Source organism: Columba livia, chromosome 10, assembly GCF_036013475.1.
Source record: "Columba livia isolate bColLiv1 breed racing homer chromosome 10, bColLiv1.pat.W.v2, whole genome shotgun sequence".
Lineage (NCBI taxonomy): Eukaryota > Metazoa > Chordata > Aves > Columbiformes > Columbidae > Columba > Columba livia.
The window spans coordinates 19,059,630-19,083,566 of NC_088611.1; the positions used below are offsets into that span (position 1 = coordinate 19,059,630).

At 41.4% G+C, this 23,937-nt stretch overlaps 2 protein-coding genes across 4 annotated transcripts in view; one reads left to right on the forward strand and one right to left on the reverse strand.

The window, feature by feature from the left end:
• Window positions 1-1,932: 1,932 nt before the first annotated feature.
• The window catches only part of LOC102089000 (netrin-4), a 45,488-nt gene continuing 23,483 nt past the window's right edge, over window positions 1,933-23,937 (reverse strand). For both annotated transcript variants that reach the window (XM_021294632.2, XM_005507536.4), the window contains exons 4-10: window positions 16,732-16,858; window positions 16,024-16,212; window positions 8,111-8,324; window positions 7,188-7,324; window positions 6,150-6,218; window positions 4,855-5,025; window positions 1,933-4,238 (exon numbers count right to left, since the gene is read on the reverse strand). In XM_021294632.2, the coding sequence (XP_021150307.2) occupies window positions 4,102-4,238; window positions 4,855-5,025; window positions 6,150-6,218; window positions 7,188-7,324; window positions 8,111-8,324; window positions 16,024-16,212; window positions 16,732-16,858 (1,044 nt within the window). In that variant the 3' untranslated portion in view covers window positions 1,933-4,101. The remainder of the gene's footprint in view (window positions 4,239-4,854; window positions 5,026-6,149; window positions 6,219-7,187; window positions 7,325-8,110; window positions 8,325-16,023; window positions 16,213-16,731; window positions 16,859-23,937) is intronic.
• Window positions 8,178-23,937, forward strand: part of UROC1 (urocanate hydratase 1) — a 79,432-nt gene continuing 63,672 nt past the window's right edge. For both annotated transcript variants that reach the window (XM_065075621.1, XM_065075622.1), the window contains exons 1-2: window positions 8,178-8,337; window positions 10,642-10,807. The gene's annotated coding sequence lies outside the window, so the exon portion shown is untranslated. The remainder of the gene's footprint in view (window positions 8,338-10,641; window positions 10,808-23,937) is intronic.

Below are 23,937 nucleotides of genomic sequence, written 5' to 3' on the forward strand. Positions count from 1 at the left end.
TCGTTTATTACCTTAAAAAGAATTCATGTGCATGTGGTTTGAGGATTGCATGGTTTACATTTTTTTAAAATAGATCAATATATCAATCGAAAAATATCAATATAAGTGTTTGAGTATTTTTAATTGAAATTTTAAGTAAAAAAAATTAAACTGCTACAACACATAACAAATAACACGCTAACTTTTCCGGGTCTGGAACTTGAGGGAGAACATCATGTGAATTATATCAATTCAAAGAATGTTTACGTAAAGCAGCATGGAAAATTTAGGAGACACGGTAAATGCTACAGGCAAAACTTAGTCTTCATAGCAGTGAGCCCCTCTCAAAGAGCGATGCACAAAGGTTGTGCATAAGTACATTTTCCTCCTTAGCTGCTTGCCAAGAGCAGAAGCTGGAGAAGTATTAGTAGCAGTGTGTCAGTCCACTGGAGTTAGGGCTCAGCACTCCAAATGTTCATTTAATGAACTCCTGTGATGCTCTGAGGGTTCAGAATGATCGTGTGTTCATGGACACACGTGCTGCACAGCTGTTGCAGAGCTACTTGGACATCCAGCAATCCCGAGTTTGTTCCTATTTGTGGCAAGTTACACATGCTTCTGCTTCAGACTATCACCTGCTCTATTATAAATTTTCCACAGCTTTACAGACTTCTTTTGTTGTGGGTAAAGGCTTTTATTTCACCCAAGTGATACATCATTGCTACTGTGTGGTACGTGCTTGCTACTGCTTGTGAGGCACCTTGTTGAGCTGGGTGCTGTGGGGTTGTTCATGTGGCAGTTTTATTTAAAGACTGGCCCCATTTTAGATGTGCTAAAAGAAGCTGTCCAGCCACTTCTGTATTGGACAAGTGTGTCCTTTTTTCCATGTTAGTATTTTTATTATTGTGCCACCTAAGACACAGTCACAGAGAGGATCACAAGGTATGTGATATTGTACACAGGCCTACAAACTGACTCTTTTGGTACAGGAATACCATACCTTCTATGGTGGTTCTTTTCATTTACTATGTATGACCTTGTTTGCTTCTTGTGAGGCATATGTAACAGCTTCTATTAGGAAGGCAGTTGTCATCTTGCACTGTCTCGTGCTTGTCTTCATTCCAGGTACCAGTGCACAAGAAAATAACTTTTTTCCTTTCCAAAGTCTCATGGTAATCAATTTAAACTTTCTCATCTCCTCTTTAGTCAATTGCTGTTCCAACTTGATCTATGCTGCTTATTTCTGTTTAGATACTTATTTTCAAACAAGCTACCTGGGTTGTAGCACTGCAGAATGAAGAGATTGCACCTGGGAGCTCGGTTCTTTTATTTTTCTTCTCTGGGAACTTGGAGAAGTAGTGACACCAATAACAAGTCAACTTGCTGTGTTGACTCACCTTAATATGCTTTCATTTTTCACTTTCACATTAAATTCCATGCTTGTGGAATACCTGCTACTCTGTACAGCAAAGCCATTAAACACGAGCTAGTAGTAGGAACAAAGTGTGCAATGTTTCTAACTAATGGGGGGAAATGAAGTAGACTTAGCTATGCAGGTACCAGCAAGTAAATCAGAGATTCAAAAAGAATGGGAAATTAGAAGGAGAAGAAATGAGCTGATTATTTTTGGGCTTCCCCACTCTACTTGCTTTACACTTTACTCAAGTGTTTGTGTGTATCACCTACTTTTGAGATATCTGAAATGTGTGGTATATTGATGTCTATCTTGTTTGCACACAATGGTGTTTGCACTTGGTTAGTCACTAATTGCTGTATTACAGTAGGCCCCAAGAGAACGCACCAGGGTATCAATATTCTTGTTGCAAATAGTATTTCTACTAGCAGTAGCTAGAAATGCTTGTAAATGGCCATGTTAAAAATAACTTTCATCCACAGAAAGGCACCATGCAGATATTTACCCTCCCCACAAAATCACCAATCCGGCACAAACAGTGGAGTATGAGAGTTTCCTTTAATATGGTACTGCCTATAAACCAAAATGGAATATAATTGTCATTCAATAAGATCTCCTGCAGGTAAAATGGCCTGTGTTGAAAAGCATTTTCCTTAGCTTAGTTCTAAATTTACACTTGATTTTCATTTATTCTGAGAGGCCCTTTGAGAACAGACTGTAAATTCATGTACACGTCTTTATTGATACTTGGAAGAGAACTAGTCAATCTTTTTGTTGTGAGATGATTTCTGGAGACAGTAAAGCAAGCAGTTGCTATGCTCTTAATTTCGGTAAGCTGACATTTCAAATTAAGCCAAATTCCTTGGTTTAAAAAAGTGTTTTATTGCATTAATTAAATGACTTGTTGGAGATGCCACCTTGTGGGATACCATTTTAGTTGACAAATAAATAACAAAGTGAAAGAGGGAAAGCAATGGCAAGGGACGGGGGGAAACTTCCTGAAAAGGGTGTAGGAAGAAACACTGTTCATGCACTGCTGGGAGAAAAGTGCGGCTTTTATTTTGCAAGTATCTGCTTGTCATCCATTTCCAAATGAGCTGAGGATTTTTCTGCTGTTCAACCGATATAAGGTTAAAAGGAAAAGAGCAATAAATGGAATGAAAGCAGATGGTTTTTCAGACTTCCAGTGATAAAGAGAACAAACTGGTGGCCTAAGGTGTAGACTGGGACTTCCATCATTCTGCCTTAGTGTTAGTTTTTTCTAGATACCCCATGTGCCAGACAGTGTTAATGAAGATATCTCCTCTTTCCTGAGAGCATGAAAAAATTAAAGACATGGAATAGAAATATGCAAAAGTAGCATGTGTGCATGCTTTGTCTCTGCAGCCCCCTGAAAGAATAGACAGACTCATAAATTTTTCTTTACTTGATGAAGGAATGTGCTCCAACCAGTTTTGTTTGACTGTGAGTCCTTAAATAGGGGACACAGATCTTAAGCTACAGTTCCCTCAAAATGTTGTGTTAGCCAATGATTTAAGTAGCTACCTCTTAATTACCTATAGCATAAAATTGCTTTGGAAAGAATAATTTTTGCAAGACAGAATTATTTTTACCTAGAGTGCAGATGTTACCACTCCTGTAATTCTGTGGAGGGAAACTTAATCCTTGGGCACAATGGGAAGGAAGCCTGGCTTCAGTGTCTTAAACTGCAGTGTGACCAAGAGAAATAAAGCAGAGTGAAAGCAGTAATTACCATCAAATGCCAGTGGTCTTGAGCGCAGTTCAAATAGCCTGGTTGCTCTCCCAGTAACTATAGCTACCTTGTGTCATGCACAGTCCAGCCAACCCTTTTACCTCCTTCTGCTTCTCGCTTGTAACTTTTGCAGCTTTACAATCTCAACGTTAGAGCAGCTGTTGGCTCCTTATGTGTTTTGACTCTTTCTTAGCATCGAGGCTTTTTAGCGGCAATCGCTGTGAAACCTTCGTGGTGTTACAGACTGAAGTACTTCAGCAAAGAGCAAAATGACCTTAGAGAGCGAGGGCTGGATTTGGAATGAAGTTTGAGCCAAGGTGGTTTCTGCAGCAGACCCCAGCGCTATGCATTCATTATAGCAATGCACAGCTATAAAGGACCTTGTCCCAAGCGAATTTTGTTTCTGTTCAGCACTGGGATAATATTGCCTTCTAGAAAGCAGCCCGTTACATTGGCATCATTGCAGTCTGATGGTAAATCGATCTGAGCTCTTTTAAATAAGTATTATTTGACATGCTTGTTTAGTATTTTGCCACTTGTAAAGCTGAAAGAAATTGCTGCCTACTAGTGGTCACTTACAAAGAAAACTACACCCAAGTAATGAATGCATTATGTAAGCAGCTTATACATATTAATACCAGGCTCTGACCTGAAGTATGGAAACGCTAATCCATATTTTTAGTTTTGCCTTGTAAAATGATTCTCTGGGTGTGCGGAATCAGGCTCAAATTAAGAACTGACTTGTAAGCTATGTATGATGCACTAATTTTGTATCATAAAAAAGTAGTCACGTCCCATGTTTCCTGTCTAAGCACGTGAAAGGAGAAGGGGTGGTGAGTCTGCTTTCAGTGCTTCTGCTAGGAGCATGTTGAATGGAAACGCTTAAACTAACTACACCTTCCACTGCAGTGTCACTAACAGGCAAAGTTCAGCACTGTCACTTCTGAGGCAGAAATTATTTGCACCCAGTTCGAAGAATATCTGATACTTGTTTTCCCAAATATGCTTTCCAAGGTTTCACCAGGCTGTTCATGTTCACAAGGAGTTTGCTGGTCCTAGAGTCCTCCTGGCCTGCTATAAGATAGTCAGTACCTAGGGGAAAAAAAAGTAAATTAGTCAATAAATAGAAGAAAATGCAGAATTTCTCTATTTCAGAGGCCGATCTTAAACTGGTTATAAAAAGAGGGGCTTTTTTACTTAGAAGTTTATTTTTCTAATTATCGAAGATTTTCCTGCTTTACTTGGTTTGAAATTCATTTGCATTTATGCTCCTCACCCATGGTTGTTTTCCAGTATGCTTCGGATTGTCAGCTTTAGGGCTTTGATGGAACGAACCATTGAACGCAGTAGAATTTACAGTGGAAGAAAGAAGACTGACTTATCATTATTTGAAACCATTCCAAAAGCATAGAAGAAGCTAGATTCACTCCGCTTCCCTAAATTTTCATAGTAATTTCTAGTTTTTCCAAAAAGAAGTAAAGCATGATGTGAGGGATGTGTGGGCTTCCTGGTAAAACTTTGTTTTTCTGATAAGATGTTTTTTAGTGCAGCTGTGTATTGAATTCCCTCTTTGGTGAGCATGGATCAAAGGACTCTGCCTCAGGAAGACCTGATGGAAAGCGTTAAGTAGCGATAACTAATGTTCATAATGAATTGTCAGCCCTGTTTACAGGAGAAGGAAAATACCTGATAAGCATTTTGTCCTTACCAGGATTGAGAATGGGACATGTACATCCCCTGTTGGTCCAAGATTCGGGGTAAATGCTTCTGTTGCTCCGAGCGATTTTCACTTTGCCCGATTTCAGGACCTTCTTCACTTTCACAACAACTTCTGCATGGGTCCCTTTGTCATGAGCTGATAGGATTCTCGCTTTTATCACTGCCAGAAAATATATCCAGATAGAGAACAATGAGTTTCTAAATTAATTTTGGTTTATGCTGCTAAAAGGTAGAATTTTAACACCTTAAAGGAATACATGAAGAACCATGGCAGTTAACAGGAAATGTATTTCAATGCTTGTCCACTTCAGTCATGGTTCTTCTAAATAAATTTGGAGAATAAAAATTTGATTTTTCTATAGAAGTAGTTAACAGATCCTTTCACCATGCTATTCAGCAACTGCTTTTTAATGGGCTGATGTCAAATGCCTGGACATCACAGGAAAGCACTTCTTTTATATACCTAGGAAGGGTGGGAAAAAAACAGGTCAGCAGCAGATTTTAAGCACACTGATTCTAGGCCTTACATTTTGCAGTCTGAAAACTTGTGTTGAATTGTAATACCGGCCTCTCAAAAATGTTGTCCTGTCTGTGCTGCAGGAAGGAAGCTGAGACGTTTCCCATGAGACTGCAGACAAGTCACATGGCTAAAATTCCATGATTGCACAACAAACCAGAAAAAGCATTTTTGTTTTGTGGCCCAACATCTGGTTGCCGTGATACATTTCTGTTCTTTTAATTTAATAGGATCCCATCACTTTTTGGCAGGGCAGTCTCATCTAGATCAGCCCCGCAAACAGGCTTTGTTGGGTCATGACACAAGCACATCAGACTTTGCAACCCAGAGCTTTTCTTTCTTGTTTCATGTGATGGCATGAACCCGGTGTTGATAAACCACAATATTAAATGCATTCTTGGTAAACAAGCGTGGCCATTTGAACGTGCATAATGAGTGCAAGAACAATGGCAGTTTAGATGCGAGGGTTTTACCATTTATTCTTGATGTAGAGGCCAACCCTGAGCTATGACTCTAGTGCTCCTACTATAAAGAGTGAAGCTGATGGGATGGAAAGGAGACACCACAGAGCCTTGCATGAAAAATGCTATTGAGTTCTCATCAGAAATTGGACATATCACTACACAAAAAAAGGCAGAAGAAATCCTACCTCTTAGTTCATGGCTTAGCCAGTCAGTCCTGTCATTTTTTTATAGCTGTCAGCTAATAACATGCATAGAGAGAACATTGGGAAATCATCATACCTTGAGGGGATGTTACCCACTTACCATAAGCATATTTCATTTGGCAGAAGTCAGTGACACTTCCAAGCACCTTTTCTTTGCACACACACTTTTCTAGCAGGGGAACCACAGAACACAAGGAGTTGGAGAGGAGCCGGGACATGAGAGAGGAAAGAAAAGCAAATGATACTCAGTTAAAAAGTTATATATATATACGTCCCGTCATCTGAATGGACCGTAAGAGTAAGTCTGAGAGCAAGCTCAGTTATTTGCAAATCTGTTTCTTGTTAGATGATGCAATAATTGTTCTGAAATCTGGTCAGTACTGTCAGGTAAAATCCAGCACTCGTGGGATCTATTGTAGTTAATAAACTGATACTAATAAAAAGATTTGTAATAATCAGATCCAGGTGTAAATCATGTAAGTAATAATACCCTTGTTTGATCCCATAAGCTAAACAATATTAAGGTAATATCCATCTCAGAAAAGTCAAGATATACAATACGTGGCACTATCATCTCTGGGTCTTACAAAGCTAGTGATGCTGTTAAGTGTTCATCTTCATATACGGCAAGAAGACTAAGAACTATTTAGTACTATAGGCTCCACCTCATTCTATAAGCCCACTTTGTAACTTTAGTTGGGTACATTATACTTTTACTTTCTCTCCTGAGCTGTTGTGCTGTGAGGAATATAAAAATCTTGCATTCCACAAGCACATTTCAGTGATAAATGACGCGACCTTTTTACAAGTAGCATTTGAAGTTCTGAACAGCAACTGAATGCTTGAGAAGCAGCTGTGTAAAACCATAAGCATTATGACTATAATTCAGACAACAAAAGGAGTGTATTTTATGCACACGATCTTATTCATGACTTATGAATGTTGGATAGTACCCTTGGTTTAGAAAATAACAATGTAAAGTGTAGTGATAACCTATGTAGTTCATATTGGCAGATGTTGCCAGGAGATGGGGGGGTGGACAAGCTGGAGATGAGGGAGGGAATTTAAGTCAGGTTGGAGCCAAGAAAAAACTGGCACTGAGTGCAGTTCCTCAGCGTTCCCAGACTCTGGGCTGTACCCGGATGCCTCAGTGCAGAAAATCCCTGCTCGTGGTCATTCCATTTCCAGTCCTCTTCGCTCTCGTTCGTTGGTGTTTGCACAAGGTCAGGGATTCGTCCCCCAATGGGAATGTTAAAGAACGGCTCGTTGTCATAACTGGGGGAACAGATAAACCAGAAGTCTTGGTTAGGACACGAGATGGGTGGGCAGCAGGTGTTTGTAGCACGTGGCTGTATCCAGCCAAACGAACTTGCTTTCTTCAGGTTGGAAGTGCAAATAAGTGCAAGACCTCATGCCATATAGAGAGTTCACAAGATCTAGGCTTTTATTTAGGTCTTACCACTGCTAACTTGGTTGGTTTTTTTTTTTTTTTTAGGTAACTATATATTGGGCCTTTTTTGCTTTCATTTGTTTGTTTTTACTGAATTAAGCAACTTGAAGTTAGTGACAACTTGTTAATGTCATTAGGAACTGAGGACACCTGCAGAACCCATAAAACTGCAATCACCCAGCAAATCATAGCATTTCTATACTGATTAATGCATTTTTGGGGTACAGATGCCTGTCCTCTAGAAACAAGAGAGAGACCTTGTAATTCTTTTTACCCTGGGCACAGATGAGAGGCAAGCTCTCCAGACTCTTCCATCTATTTCCAGGTGTATTTAAAGATGCTGTACCATGTTTCCAGGGGCTTGTGGAGTTGCCTATTATTACTGCAAAAAGTCATCTTTTCAGGATCGCTTTGGATAATACAATGGACTTAAAATGTGCCAGCCACCAAATGGAATCTAAGAAACCTTCTATGACTTACAGCCACCTTTTCAAACAATTGTGCACCCTCCAGCATCTTCCGATTACCACCATTGCTGTAGTATTTCAGTTAATCTTTGTTTTATTTCACAGAACCCGTCTCAAAGTGAACCCGAAGAAGGGCTTCTTTACCCATTGAAACAGTTTCCAGTACGCTGGTCGCAGTCTCTGGCACAGTCACAAGGGCGACAGCCGTTCTCTCCGAAGCCCCAGTAGCCCATGAGACACCTGTCGCAGTTGGGCCCCGCCACACCTGGTTTGCAGTAGCAGAATCCTGTCTTGGGGTGGCATCGCCAGCTTCTGCTGAACGTGGCGTTGGCCGAACCCACAGGCTGGCAGGCGCAAGCTGTGGAGACACGGTAAGAGGTGACTGGGGTTGTGTGCCCAGGGGCCATCTGCTTAAGAGACATTTTTGCAAGGCTGATAAACTCGTACCCTCTTCCTTACGCTCAGTAGTTTCAAGTCAGAACCGGTAAATATTGCATCATCAGCCTACATTTGCAATATTATTTTTGTTTCTTTTTAACTCATTAAACACAGCAAAACAAGTACAACTGGGACCCGTTTATGTGTGAAGTTGGTTCTTCTCTACTGCACAAACCTTGACCATACAGCATTTTGAAGAGGTGTCAGGAAGCCTCCACTGTGTGTTTATTTATAACGGGGATTCACTTTTAGTGTTTTGCAAAAAGATTCACTAGCATGGGTGAGGTAAAATATTATAGATATCGCCTACGTTGTCTTTCCTATGAACAGAGAGATCACAAACCTACTGGTTCCTCTGGGGCTAGATGTGGCTTACACAGGTGGTTCAGATGATCTGAAACATTATTTTCAATTTCTGCCTCCAAAGAGTCCACAAATTTCCTTCAGTGTGAGTTCTGAGGGATGTGTCTCCCCATGCAGTAGGGTACGTGTGTAAGGAAGCTGATGAAATTTTTTGTATAAATGCATTAGCAGATTTGTTATGAGGAAGGCAGTGAGAATGAGAGAAGATCTCTAAACTCACTAGACATATTTTCCATGTAAATAGAGATGAGCAAAGAAGAGGAAAAAAATTCTAGATCTTAGTAAACGCTATGGCCAGTTTGACACCAAGCTGGCAACTCAAGGCAACTTGTCAGTAAAGCAGATAGTTACAGCTCCTGTGGGCAACTCTGCCTTCATAGAAAATAAATTGTCATAATCCCACACTACTGGTACATTCCCCATGTGACAGCATCAGGGAGTGAGGTGGAAAGTCATATACAGGGGGTGGTGCAAAGCCAACACAGTTGACTCCTCTCCATCAGGTTGGAGGCTGAGATGGTCAAGCCTTGTGCCAACAGAGGTAAAATACAGGGTGTTTCAAAAGATGGACCCAATTTGAAATCACTGTGCTTTGAAATTGGGTCCGTTTTTTTTTAAACACCCTGTACAAGCAATAAACATACCCACTCATTTCTGATATTGAAACAAGTTTGATTAAAATGAGAACTGAGCTGAACTCCAGGCCTTTATATGTAATCTCTTTTTTATATTAACAAGGCAGCGTGCCCTGGCTTTTGCTTGTAGCAGAGACAAAAAATGAAATGCATCACTACTTCATCCAGCTGGAAGAGGGCAGAAATAAAAATCTTGTGGCTAAGACCTGCTTTAACAGAGATTTTCAGTTAAATGCTGGACACCCAAAGTGTTTAGATAGCTTGGATCAGGGGGCCAGCCTTTTGGATGCTTATCTGAACCAAACATGATCTCCAAAGCTTTTTAAGTTTGCCCATCATTGCTTCTAATCAAACTACTTTTCTTCATGAGCTCACAGATAAGAGACCAAATGAACACTCTGATTCCACACATCATTTTCCAAATATATGACTATAAAGAGTATTAAGTGTAGCAGGGACAGATTCACTTTCATCTGCAACCTCATATTTGATGCTCAAGAAAAGAAAATATCTATTGAAAATCATATGAGAAAAAGAGTGAGAGATTTTGTTTAAAGTACATTTCTCTTATGATCTGCTTACTACATATTTTTTTCACCATGCCCTGTGTTCTTTATGCCAATATTTTTAATAATGTTATTACACTCTGCTGTAGATGGATCTCAGTCCGTTGTTTTCAAGGGACACTAGCACAATAGCCTAAGGACAGAAAATAAGCGTGCTGTCATGGGCAATGTACTCAACACAATGAGCTGGTTGGCGGATGGCAGCAGGCTCGCCTGTTTGCCACAAAGCAGTCTTGACTTTGGGAGCAAACCCAGGGATTTTGCTGTCAGTTCTGGAGAGCAGGTGTAACAATGAAGCGCTCATTAGCACTGACAGTTTCAAAGGCAAGTTCTGATTTGTTGCTGCTCAACCTGAATTATTTTTGCCCAGATTTTTGCAGGGCTGACTACAGCACCCTAAAAAAGAAGACTCTTAGTTCCTTCCATCACTGAAAAAAAAATGGATGTCATAGATTTGGGGATAAGGAGGGGAAACAAACGCTTCCTTTGCTACAGAGAGGCCTGAGCCACAAGTAAGAGGTTGCCAACATCTGGGTTGGCTTGAATCCAGGCTTCTGATTTCACTGTAATATCTCTGTATGTAGGATCTACCTGTGGAGTTTTCACCTTAAATTTCTTCTATTTCTGCAACTTCTGGGCCCATCTTTATTCCCATTTTATTTCTGGTTTTCAGGTTTCATCAGTTAGGGCCACGTAACAGATGGGTAAATCATCAGTATCTTTAGACTAATCACCGAGACTAGATCCTGAGTCAGGAAGATGAGACCTTCTCCAATCCTGTCCCTAAGGAAAGTATTACAGGAGAGTGACTGACAGCATTTGCAGAAGCTGATGAGGAGGTAGGAAAAAAGTGCTCTCCTTTATTTTTTTTTCTTCCTATTTTGGGGGTGTAGTTCAGGAAAACTAATATTCCCAAATGAAGTGTGGGGCATATTCCCCCATTAGAAACTGGGGCAGCTTCTGGTGGATCAGAGGGCAAGCTGAATCAATAAATGTACGACACTGTCAGATGAGTTATACAAGTGGCTTGCAAACGCTTTACTCAGTCTGTGTTTATTTAGCATTTCAGCTTGGGTGTGTACATTGTCTGGCTTCCAGAGTATTATGGCCAAAATCCCAGTTGTGCATCTAAGGTAACTCCCAAAATAAGAGCCCACATGTCACATGCTGAAGGGGGCAGCTGTTGATGACTGAGTTTTATCTCTTTAATAGAACCACAGATTTGCAGATAAACCTCACAATTAAAAAAACCAAAAAACCAAACACCAACATTAAAGCAAGTCTCCAAAACCTCACCCTTTTATATTTCCCAATATTTGACAACACAGCATCTTTCCCTGCTGATTTTTGCTTCTTTTCTCTTGGCAAACCCTAGTTTTCTCTCCATCCGCCTCCCTGTCTAACAAAACACCAGCCGACGTGACAATGGCCTTGTTTGTCAAAGGCATCATCAATTATGTTAGGGACGGTGTGCAGACAGTTCTGGCTCAGAGATGGCTGGTTTATTTGGGTTCTCCCCTTGACAGCAGTGTAATGAAAAATTTCATCACTATACTTTAGAATTGGCTTTCGGTCCCAAAGTATCACAAAGCATCCTCTTGTCTTTTAGTCTCACTCATCTACTGAGTTTGTTTTGTCAGAAACTACTGTAAAAAGGAGGAGACAAGGAATAATGAAAAATGAATAATTCATACAGCAGCCTCCACTCAAGTCCTCAATAAATCTGTCTGCCCTCAGCACAGCTGTCTTTCCCCTGTAATTAGGCACAGATGTAAAATATAACATTAGTTGTAACAATATGGTCCCAACTTAGAGGAAAATAGCAAGTGCTCCGAGTAATTTGGTGGACCTTGAGGTATCTTGCCTTAAACTTCTGTCTAATAATACTGCCTAAGATTCAGCTATGAGCAGACTGGCTATTTGATGAAAAACAGGCAAAATAAAAAACTCAAACAAAGCCTTTTGAATCTGAAATACGTACCCGTGCATCTTTGGAGCATATGACCAAATCTGGGCAATTTTTAAAGTATGTCAGATGTGGGGATTGACTCAGCCAGTGATGTTTCATAAATGAAGGAAATAAGATAGACAGCTGTGTGTGTGGTCAGGGCCGATTAAGACAGACTTTGAACTGAGATGTGATCAGGCCTTTGTGATATTACAATTAAAAGTTCACTCCCTCTGCTCAGAAGTAAAAGGATGAGAAGCAGAGCTTTTCAGAGTGTGTGTGCACGTGCATGTGGGCACATTTTAATTTTCAACCCTTGTGCTTAGAGTAAAAAAAGCTTGTTTTCCTGGAGACTCTTTTTAATGGGTCTACATGCCTGCATTATTTTTAAAGCTAAGCAAAGGGTGAGTACAAAAGATGGTGCCATTTCAGAAGGATCTCTTAAGCCTCTAAATAAGCCACAGGAAAGAGCCAAGGATACAACAGCTTTTCTAACCATTGGTTAGGAAACGATTAGGCTTCCGACTCAAAGCTCCCATACAACTCTATATCCAAACTACTTAATCCTGTGTTGTCACCCCCAATAACAGGCAGGTGTGTGCCTTGCTCTGGGGTTCTTTTCATGCCTTTTTTCTTTTAGTATAGATCTAAGCAGTGTCAAAACAGGGCTCTGCACATGACCTGGCTCTCAATCATCCCCAGCTGCTAGGAGCAGGAGAAGCAAAGGGATCAGAGACAGGCTACCCCTGCAGACAAAAAGGAATAGCAGATTCACACTTATACGTCAAATTTTAAGGTTTTTTCTTTTCAAGGGAATGTCTTTGCAGTCTCACATTGGAGGGTCAGCAAAGGCTGGTTCGGGTAGTGCCAGGACATCCAATTGTTATGCTACTTTTTTTTTTCTTAGCAGTGATTAAGAGGGAATGCTGTTCATTATTATGACTAATGCTTAAAGACTTTTTCTGGGCCTGGGCAGCATCCTGTTAACTTCCTGGGAGCCTGAGGGGGATGTCACAGCTGAACTTAGACTTTGCTCTGGATGGCAGAGCGCTCTTCAAGCGTGCTTTCTCAAAGGGATTAGCACAGCATTTCATTCAGCTTTTTCATCAGATTTCCTTTCCCAGCTCAGTATCTACTGTACACAAGGGTCAAGTTTTGATCTCCCATTGAGGATTTTTGTTCTTCCTTCGAGTTCAAAATGGGAAGCTGAGGATGAGGTTGCTCTCACCAAAATCATCCTTTCAGTCTGCTGGTAGCAGTTTATTACTGCTTTTCAGCACTTGCCCAGTAGGTGGGTTTTTCATTTCGTTTTGTTAGGCTGGCCCTGCTTGCGTGGTTTCCTCCAAGTGCGACGATGCCTTGTAATTGTTACATTTAAATCCTCACAAACATGCTAATCCAGAAGTGGCAGCTCTTCAATTTATGATCAGCAGGCTGAGGTATGAGAGAAATGTACCTGGTGGTCTAATTTCTAAATTTTACATATTAGCCATTCTCAAAACAGTAACTGTTTTTATAATGAGTAACCAGACTTGGGTTTAGGGTCAAAAAACCTGAACAATTTACTCAGACCACACCAGGTTAAGTTTAATAGCCATGCAAGTTTTGCAACCTAAAGGATGGAGAAGAGGGCCTCTATCTTAGATCCTGCATAAGGACTTCAATTTAATATTATCTCGAGGCATAAGGAGCTGATGATGGTCCTGGAGGTGAAATCTTCTGTCTGTCAAACTGAGTCTGCTCTAACCAAAGCAACTCTGCTTGTCTGCACTGCTGTTTCTGGTTTTGCTGTCACTGGTAATAACCGAAGTAGCAAAACCTTCCCTGAAAATTCTCTGCACAGCTACAGCATAACATGAAATGCACACTCACAAGCTGCCTGCAAACCACATGGAGAAGTGTTTGGGGATCAGCTCTTTCATCATGCAGAACACTATTAAGGTAATTTGTCATTGCGGGAATTCTCCTCACCTCAATTAAAAAAGGCACTAACCACCACCCTCCCAGGTTTCTCTTAACTGTAGTTAGATCTGCAGCATCCCTTCTGTTTCCACGCAGGTACAAGCATCGTGCACATATCAGGCTGCTGTAAAATTTGAGGCTCTCTAGAGTGAAATGTAATATTCTTTCCTTATGCCTGGATATGGCAAGCACTCACTCGTGCTTTTACACGCTGGTGAAAGGTCCCATTGACTTAAGTCATGCACAGATAGGGTCACATTCTGCTATTTGCATCAATGCTGAATCAGACACGTTAGATTCATCTCAACCAGCAGAAACCCTAGTGCAGGCTAGTGATCCATAATACCTCTGAAGGAAGAAAACCAGATATCCTATAGAATGTAATTCAGCTCTTCTACATTAGACTGCAGTAAATCATTCCCTACAGGTCCCACTGTTTCTCTACCTAGAAAAGACACAACTTGTAGGTGGCTAAAGCGGGATGGCAGCTGTCTAGGCCTGAGCGTGCAGGTCAGCGAGGAAACAATTGTATTTGGAGGCCTTCTGCTGGCAGCAGCACATTTCCAGGTGAAAAGAACATTATTGTGCTTGTCTGGCACGATAGGAATAAAGCTCTTTCAGCAAGGTGAATTTCTGAACAGAGTATTGGCAGGAGGTACCGAGAGGCCTGTAACCAGACAGGACAAAAGAGGCAGAGGTACAGTCAAGGTCTGATTTCATCCAGGCAGACTGTTCTAGGGTTTCCACACAAATAGGCTGTATTTTTGAGCCATGTTTTTTCCTCCTCGCTGCTCTCCAATGCTCCTTGACTTTAGCAGTTATCTAATATTACATGATGTTGGTTACTACATCATCACCCTGCTGTTAAATACAAGAGTTCATACACAGGTTCTTTCAGCAAATCTTCTGGCACAACAATTTATTCTCATTACAATATTTCCCTGTGGCAAATCTGCTCAGACTAGAAACAGAACTAGAACTGGGCCACCATAGAACACTATGGGATACAGGGTGAGTTACATCAGCTCACCCCAGCTCTGTCTGCTGATCAGTGTTCTGTGATGAACATTGCGAAATCAGAAAGAAGGGGTCATATGGAAATGGTCTGTGCTGGCACTAAGATCCAGAGGAAAGAATACAAAAGAGCAGAAAAATAGAACGTGTTGTGCACAGAAAGTTTAAGCAGTATCACAGGCCACGCAGTCCTAGGGAGAGGAGCGTTTATAACCGGAGTGTTTCAGAGGCCTCTTGATGAAGAACATCAAAGGGTCAGGAAAGCTTCAAAAGCACATGATGCCAGGGGGCATGAGTAGACATGACAGAGGATGAAGTTCTCTGTGCTGGCAACTCATGTCTGAGCTATGGGGAAGGAAAACTGTCCAAAGGGAGAAAGGAAGTGATGTATATTGTTGGAAATGGCAACCTCCGAAATAGATGCCAGATGGAATTGGGTATGCGAAGCCTGGCAGGATACTCAGGAAATGTTCACACTAAGTAAGGGGGATTTGGGCTGGGTGCAAAATACCTTGATCCAGAGGTTGTACACCCTCTGTGTACAACCATTAGTGCCTCTGTGCCCAAGTTGAAGTGTTAATGTGGCGATTAAATTGGGCAGAGCACCCCATAATGCAGCTGTAGAATCCAGAGATAAGTCTGAGTGAGCTCTGATCTGTTTGTTCCTGAGTATATCTACTCGGGAAGAGTTGGTCTCTTGCTTCCTACACCTCTTGCAGCTGTTATTGTATATATTTATGTGCACAGATGTTGCACAGTAGAATTTAACAATAGCTTACACATAAGCACACATAGTCTTGAAAGAAGCATAAAAAAACTGCTAAAGGAACCATATTATTTTAAATACAAGCACAAGAATAGTGTACCTTTCCCCAGAATGTAGTGCATTTGGAGAGCTGTAGCAGTTATCACAAAAAAAATGTGTGATACCGAGGGAGGAATAGACATAGAAAATCAGGAAGATGACCTTTGATCAAAAACCTGTTGTTTAGGAAAAGAATACAAAGAAAGGATAGTAATACTCATTAGTTACTTCTGTAGGAGTTATTGATTCTGTAGGAGTTATTGACTTCTTTCTTTTAATCATTCCTCTACCATTTGTCTTCACCACATGTAACAATAGTCACTTACGTTTGCAGACCTCTGGAGAGGACATGGGTTTCCCCCTATCCCGGTAGTACCCCGGTTTGCACCTTTGACACCGATGTCCCTCTGTGTTGTGCTTGCAGTTGTCGCAGACTCCACCGCTGCGCTTTCCTGACGCCAGCCAAACGCTCAGATCAAAGTGGCAGCTGTCAGCGTGGCTGTGACAGCGACATTCTGGTGGGAAACAGGACAATATAGTCAGGCTTATATAACAGACACAACAATACTGGTATCATTTTCCTACTGTGAATCATGGAGGAAATATCTGACTGTAATACATTTCATCTGCCGGCAATCCTGGATTTTCCTAAAAGTGAGAAAAGGCAACACAACTGAGAATCCCAGCAGGGTCAGAGAATTGGTGGAATTGGTCAGAAGCTTGGGTGGAATTCTTACAGGAAAACAAACCAATCTGATGGTATCATAAGCCCTGCATGAAGCCCTGGAACGCTAAAACACGTGAGCAGATGTAGCTGCATGAAGAACAGATTTCTGCCTTGTAAGTTCCACTTCCCAGTAGCCCAAATGGGTCAGCTGCAGTGAAACAACATACAGAATGAAGTTTTCCATCAGTGCCCCATTTCTGTAATAGCACATTAGTGTAAATGGACAGAAGCCTTCGTCAGGGAACTTTGCCTGGCACGGTGAGTGCTCATCCTGAACGCCTGGATCGGTAAACCCCCTCCTACTTACTTTTGCATTCATTTGGTGCCCCTGTTTTTCCGTCTCCCGGCTTCCAGGGCTGATCATTGTATAGCGGTGCACATTTCTCACAGTGGTCACCTGCTGTGTTGTGTCTACACACACACTTCCCATGGACCTGTCAGGGAATGGAGAAAAGAGAACACATACAAATAGCTACAGGCAAGAACACGCTGGAGCACCCACCAGTCTCACAAGGAGATGGGACTTGTGCACAACTCCCACGCAGCCTTTTCTTAGCAAACCCACAGAACCCAAAGCTTAAATGTGGAGTTTTTATCTCTTCACACAGGCTCCGAAGATGTAGATTTTTCCTCTATCTTCCAGTTTAAATGCATGAGGCAACAATTTATTTTTAACTCTCCAGTTGGCTCTTTTACTACTACATTGGTGAACAGTCTCTAGGCTATTTAAATTGCGTAAGCTAATGCAGTTTATTTTGACTTACAAGTTAATGGCAAGAGCATGTGTCAAATACACTGGGATTGAAGGGCTGAGTGACAGGAGGGGACAGTCTAACAGAGAATGGTGGACCCTGCCTTATTTGACATTAACAGTGGTCTGAAAGAAGGAGTAAATACAGGGCAATGAAATCACCATTAATTACTAAATTATAAACTGTTAGAAGAATAGGCAAGTAATCCTAGCTCTCCCAGCACAGTTAAATATGTAGCAAAAATATTAATCCTGGAAAAATACCAACCAGTACACCCACACAAAAACAATCTAGACCACACATTCTGTGAGAGGAAAGCCCTGATGTTAGAAGAGAGTTAGATACAGTAGACATCAACCTACCAACTTACATATTAACATATATATATATATATACACATATATATAATAGGTTAGCAGAAATGGCCCAGTAAAATTTTGCCCTATGTAACTAAGAGCACTGTAATTCCAAGTGGACAAGAAATCGTACCTGCAATGCTGTGTTCAGATTTGAACGTCTTATTACCAGATGAATGGGAAACTGGAAGATGTTCAACAAAAATGAGCAAAAGCTGGCATGGCTGAAGAATGGGGCTGATCTACAAGCACTAAGCGTATAAACCTACCTAAGCTACAACAGCCTACAAAATATTTGAGAGGGAAGCAAAGAAAAAAGTGCAAAAAGCCTTGACTAAAAGTGGCTGAATAGTAGAGTTCTCTCTGTAACTAACTGCCTGAAAAATTACCTGAAAGAATAACCTTCCTCCTCTGTACCTATCTGCTGTCATTGGAACACAATTATTATTTTTAATCATAGAAATATTCTAATATATGTCAGTTTGGGAATCAGGTGTTCGCACCAGAAATCTGACCTTGGAAACTGAGCTAGTCCAGCCTTCAAATGGAAACTTACTCTTGAAACTGGTTCTGTTCTCAAGTCATTTCACACACCGGGAATATAACAGCCAGTTCCACTCCTGGCTGTGATTTGGCGCACAGGATTCTGTAATATCAAGCCGCACCCAAGAAGTACTTTACAGGAGGGTTTTTATGTTGTGGGTTTGTTTGTTTGTTTGTAATTAGGATTCCAGTATCTGTTTGCAGTGCCTCACAGAAAGGATTTCCTGGAGAAAATATCTGAGGAAATATCCAGCATAGGGAGTTGGAGAAAGGGAAAGGTGGTACCATAGGTCATGTTCTACACTCATCACAAGAGAAGCTGCTAATTAGTGGTGCGTATTTCACATGCGAGTAGACACTTGTACTAGAGCGCAGAAATCAGGGCCTAGACCCCTCTCCCTCCATGCCTTGCTGAGGATGCTGAATTCTGTAACCTCTGTCGCAGCTCTGGCCCACTGCACGTTACACAAAAAGCAGAGGCTGAAATTTCATTTTGACTGTGGTGTGAATTGAATCTAATCCTTTAATCTCACCACTAATGTGAGTTACGTTTCTCTGTAGTCTTCCTGAAAATCAGCCTCTCTCTTTGCAGCCCTCACTTCCCCCATCTCACATAACAGGTAACTTGGGATCGAGAGAGAAACGTTCAAAAGAGCAGCGGCGTGAACGCGTTCCCCTGCCCCCAAACTCATCTCCCTGCAGCAATTTGCTCTCCGCTCCCCTGGTTTCTAATCCTCCCGGACCAGATCTGTCATGCAGCTCGCCGAGGGGACAGGCTGCAGCTGATGCCATCGTCCCTCCACGGCCAGCTGGCAGCGTCGCTGCGCACAGAGCGGTTGGCTGCCTCCTCACGGAAGACTGAGCACAGACTTCAGGGTTTGCATTTCTGTCAGAGCTCAGCAGCAGTAAACCTCAGGAGGGTACAGCGTGGAGCACATGACGTGACGCCTCTCCAGACCTCTGTGCAAGAAAGTCATCCTCATCCAGAGCTAAATAGGATGACAAATTATAGAGACAAACACAAAAATACTAATAAGCAACAGTGTCGGGTTTGGCTCTTCAGGCTTGTAAGTTCCACCCTGTGGACACAGTAGCTGCTTTTCAGAAGCCATAGAACAGAGAAAAGGACCAGGAGTGGGAAAAGAAAATGAGTCTGACTCAAAACCATAGGTTTTAATGTCCCCAAGCTTCAAACTCTATCTGAACTTTAGAGCTCATTCTGAAATGAATCAGAACTAAAATCTTGGATCCAGTCACTTCTTAGGAAAATGCTAGTGAATTTCAATGCAAAATTTGTAAGTTGGCCCATTGTATTTTTTAGAAATATATATACAAACTGTTCATTCACTATATAAAACAAATACGTGAAAGAAATGCTGAGATTGTACAGTTGGGAAATGGCAGAATTAAACCATGCATTCTTCTTGTAGCCTTGAATGACACGATCAAATATTCCACAGGACCCTGTGCTTACAGTTCACAGCACAGATGGTGTGAACACTCGTGAACAATTATTCAGAAAGTAAACAGGAAAATTTAGTGAGAAAGAAAGAGTCCGGTTGTTCTTTGGGGGTACGTAGATGTGTTAGTTTGCTCATTGCCCACCTGTTTGTTGCAAACTGTAGTTTGTGGATGCTACCTAGGAATGGCATGCTGTGAGTAGGACAGAGAAAGCTTCCTGCCTGTGATCCTCGCTATTGAACAGTTTACCAAATATATGTGGAAGGATGACTGGCTTAGATAAAAGGGTTGAAAAGCCAAGCAGCCAGCAGAGCCATTGAGCAGGCAGAATTAACAGGGGAGCTGGCATGGAACTTTTTAGGAAGTGTTAGGTCTGAGAAGTAACCTCTTTTGTATAGGTTTGAGAACAAGGAAAAGAGAATTGATCACTGTTGGGGCAAAGGTAAAGGGTAATGGAAGAGAAAACAAGTCTGCCAGCGTGTTATATGTGGGTGGATATGCCATGGAAGTATTTTTCCATGGAGAGTAATCACAGAGATTCATAGGTGAAAACAGATCAGGAGGTGAGTGCAAGATGAGGGGACACTGAAGTACAGAAAGGAGCCGGCCATGAGAAGATAGCAGAGACGCAGCTCAAGTAGAACACAGACAAGAAAGGCGATGCATGGATGTCAGTGGTCATTCCCATTCATTGGAGCATCATTGTTTTGCGAGTGCAGCTGCTCTCACAAATTTTTTTGAAACTGGGTGGTGCCTTCCAAAGTTATTGTGGGGAATGGCCCAGAGAAATAGATGTACTAGCAGGCAGGCAGACTGCGTGATCAGAGACACCTCCCCATTTCATAAAACCAGTCTGAAGTCCTACGTGCATAACCTGTAATAGTTTGTATTCTTGCAGTTCAGCTTTCCCAGAGCATTCAGCCGGGGTTACTCATGTCACTAATGCACAGGCTATGAGCTTTGAAAGATGAAAGCTGTTGCTTTAAATACTGATATTCTGGCCACATCAAGCTTCCAGTTTTCTAAGCAGCTTTTTCAAACGGTAGAGGTTTATAGACTGACATACTTTCAGCTAGAGGAAAAGAACAAAAATGCTATGCTATGCTCTCAATCACCATCATATTGGATTTAATGAGCACCTGAAAGCAAGCTCTGCTTTTGTTTCTTGGTATAACAGCTAGATTCCCAGGCTGTGGTTTCATGATATAATGTCTTTGAGGGCAATCTCAACTTTAGACATTTCTGCTTTCCTTGCTACTTCTTTCTATGCTATTACCTCCTGCATCGTGCCCTGACTCATATGTAAATTGGGCTGTGAAACTAAACCATGTTAAAAAAAAAAGGTTAAAACAGCTTTTTTTTTTTCCTTGGCATTAGTATTTTTAATCTGGATTAATTACCTCATCTGCCTCATAGTGCAGTCGTGCTGTTACAAGTCTGGTATCGCTGCCAAAACCTTTGATTTGTACATCTACCACCTGAGCAGCTTTGAATCAGGACATAGAGCAGGTTATAGCTTCATGGATTTTAATGCCAAGAGGATCAGTTCCATTCATTTAGCTTGACCTGCAATACTAAGTTATGAACTTCATCCAGAAGTTCTTCCATGGGGCTCAGTAATTTCTGGTCAATTTATAACAAATAGCGTTGAACCATATTCTGCTTTTCTACAATGGTTCCAAGAAATTACAGGATACTTATACATCTTTGGCTGCACATAGTTGCTTCACCTGAATTGTGATCCACAGCTGAGAGACTGGACAGTTTCCATCTGTTTATCATTTTTAAACTCTTTTCAGCTTTGCACAATACCCGAAGCCTCTTGCTTTCTCTCTGCCCATTTAATTTCTTTACCTTTTGTCCTTTCAGTAAATATTGTGGCTGTTGCTCTTTCTCCTGGGCTATCCTCAGTCTGTTTTGGGGTTTTTTTCCTAATGAATGAAGGTTACATTTGGAAGCCTTCCAGAACACAGCAATTGTTGCTGATCCGGAGAAAATGTTTGTCTTTGGGCTCTGCATTCACTTTGTAATGTCGCCAGAGAAATTTTGGATGCAGCAGTTTGCAATGACATCAGAGGCTAGTCCCTTACCTGCTTTTAGTAAAAGACCCTTTCTGGGTCATTTTGAGTGGTTAAATACTAACTCGTGTCTGCTGTTCTGCTTTATTTCTCTTACAGTTCAAATGGCCTCTGCTGTCTCTCCCAATGAAGAGATGTATCCATGCAGATTTATAATAAATCCTTCCATATCAGATCCTGAGGAGAGCACATATGACTTTTAGGAGGCCAAATTAAACTTTTCCTTCAACTTTTTCAAATTCACAAAGACCTAAAAGAATGGGTGGCTTGGGAGTAAGTCCCAGATTACAGTGCCTGCTATGGGTAGATTGACAGCTCAAATTCCTGCTCTCATCAGGAATGAAAAAACACAGTATTTTCCTATGTCTCTTGCTCATTTCTGCAAAAAGGTCTAATAAGTGTATGTGTCTAAAAACTAGTATGCAAATGGGTGTTTTCTGAGGGATCTGAATTTCTGGCTCATCCTTGGTCACTTTGGTAAATCAGGTCTGAGGGAACTTGGCAGGGACAAGTGGAGCTGGGACACTTGCGGCAAGGCCACCTGAGCCCATACGGGCTCTGGTCTCTACAGCAGGGAGTGAATGAGCTGCCGCTGGTTCCAAATTCACTAAATAGGTAATGGTGAACAAAAATAAGTGATTTCGTTTGGTGGAATATTCAGACTGGCATCACTAAGCCCCTTTTTGAACAGTAACAAAAGAACAGGATAAATAGGCCGGAAGAGGTACAAAATTCATGCTTCATGTGAGGGAACAGAACTCAGCCTGTGACAGTTTCAAGATACAACTCCATCCTCTGCCTGAATTCACCTCCGTCAGCCTTTACACACATGTGGCTGTGACTTAGCCCACATTCCACTCTACTTTCTTATTGTTTTCTCCCTTAGTGCTAACTGGATTTTTATTCATTGTCGGACTAATCTGTCCTCTTATTTTTTACTCGCAGTGCCAACAACTCCATCCTCAATCTCTAACAAACTGCATGCAAGTGACAGCTGTCATGCTGACATGCAGCGCCTGAGTTACAGCAGGTCACCAGCTCTTGGTGAGCGTCTTGAGGACAAAGGAAGCAAAAGAAGGAGTAAGACTCGGTATTTTACTAGGTGAATGCCTGAAGTACAGCATAACGAGTAAATACCCCAAATCTCCTGAAAGTCAACAGCACAAGTGAGTTTGGTCTTGTCCAAAGCTTTGTTCCTGATGCCACCAGTCTGGTCTGACTTTGCTGCAGAAAGACCCAGAATTAGTTTTCAGGGGAGGAAGAAATGGGAGAAGCTCTAGATTCTGCCTTTGAGATACAGACAAGGATTTGTGGATTTACAGGTCAGGTATAATGGGTTAGAACACTGTGGACAGTTCAGAGAAGTTTGGATGTGACCTATTCATTCAACAGGCAAAATAATTCTGTCGTGTATTTTGTAATCAGTCTGGCTAACTCCAGATTTAACTGGGTTTCTAGTGGTTAATCCACAGTGGCTTCAGGAGTGTGATTGAAAATCCACTCCCAAAGTAGGAGCAGGAGCTCTTCTCTGGATTTTTACCTCTGTATTGAGGGAACTTGGCAGAATGCATCGCTCCCATTCAAGTGAAATTATGTTGAGTAATGGAATGGATGAAGCCAACAGAAAAATAGTTTTCTGCAGCTTCTCTGCAGATGGCTCCAGCTTGGAGAATGGGGGAAGGGCAGGGCTGAGAAAGGTGCAGGACCAGCCAAATTTACAAGGAAACTGGAAAGTGAGAAAAAGGCTGAGAAAGTCCGTGATTTAGCAGAAAACTTGTGCGTTTCAAGAAAAGAATTCTAAACCCCTAAAGGGCACAAAGCTGATCCCCAGAACCCTTCTAGCACAGTGAGTGAACAATAACATTAAAATACGTTTGAATAGTTCACCCACAGACATTGCTTTTAAGAAGAGCTATGTTTAAAGGCTAATAATGTCAGATATGAAATTGTTTGCTACCCCATCCCACAAAACAAGAGATGGTTTCCTACAAGTAACATGAATGTCTGCCTGGGTGGATCTACACTGAGCCCTGACTCAGGAAAGCATTTAAACATGTGTTTAAACACCATTCCTGAATAGACATGTTTTTCTGATTTGTACTTCAGTAGTAGTAAAAGATATTTCCACAATAATAATAAAATGTAGGGAATACTTGTCGATTTTATAATTTCAGAATTCCTGCTGACTGAACCACTATATGGATCATACCATCAAAATTGTGGTTATTCTCTAAACCATAGATACTCGAAACATAATGTCGATGGTATGAATGATGACAATCTTGTTATCATTTGAGTCTAGTGGCGGAAGAGCCACCAAACC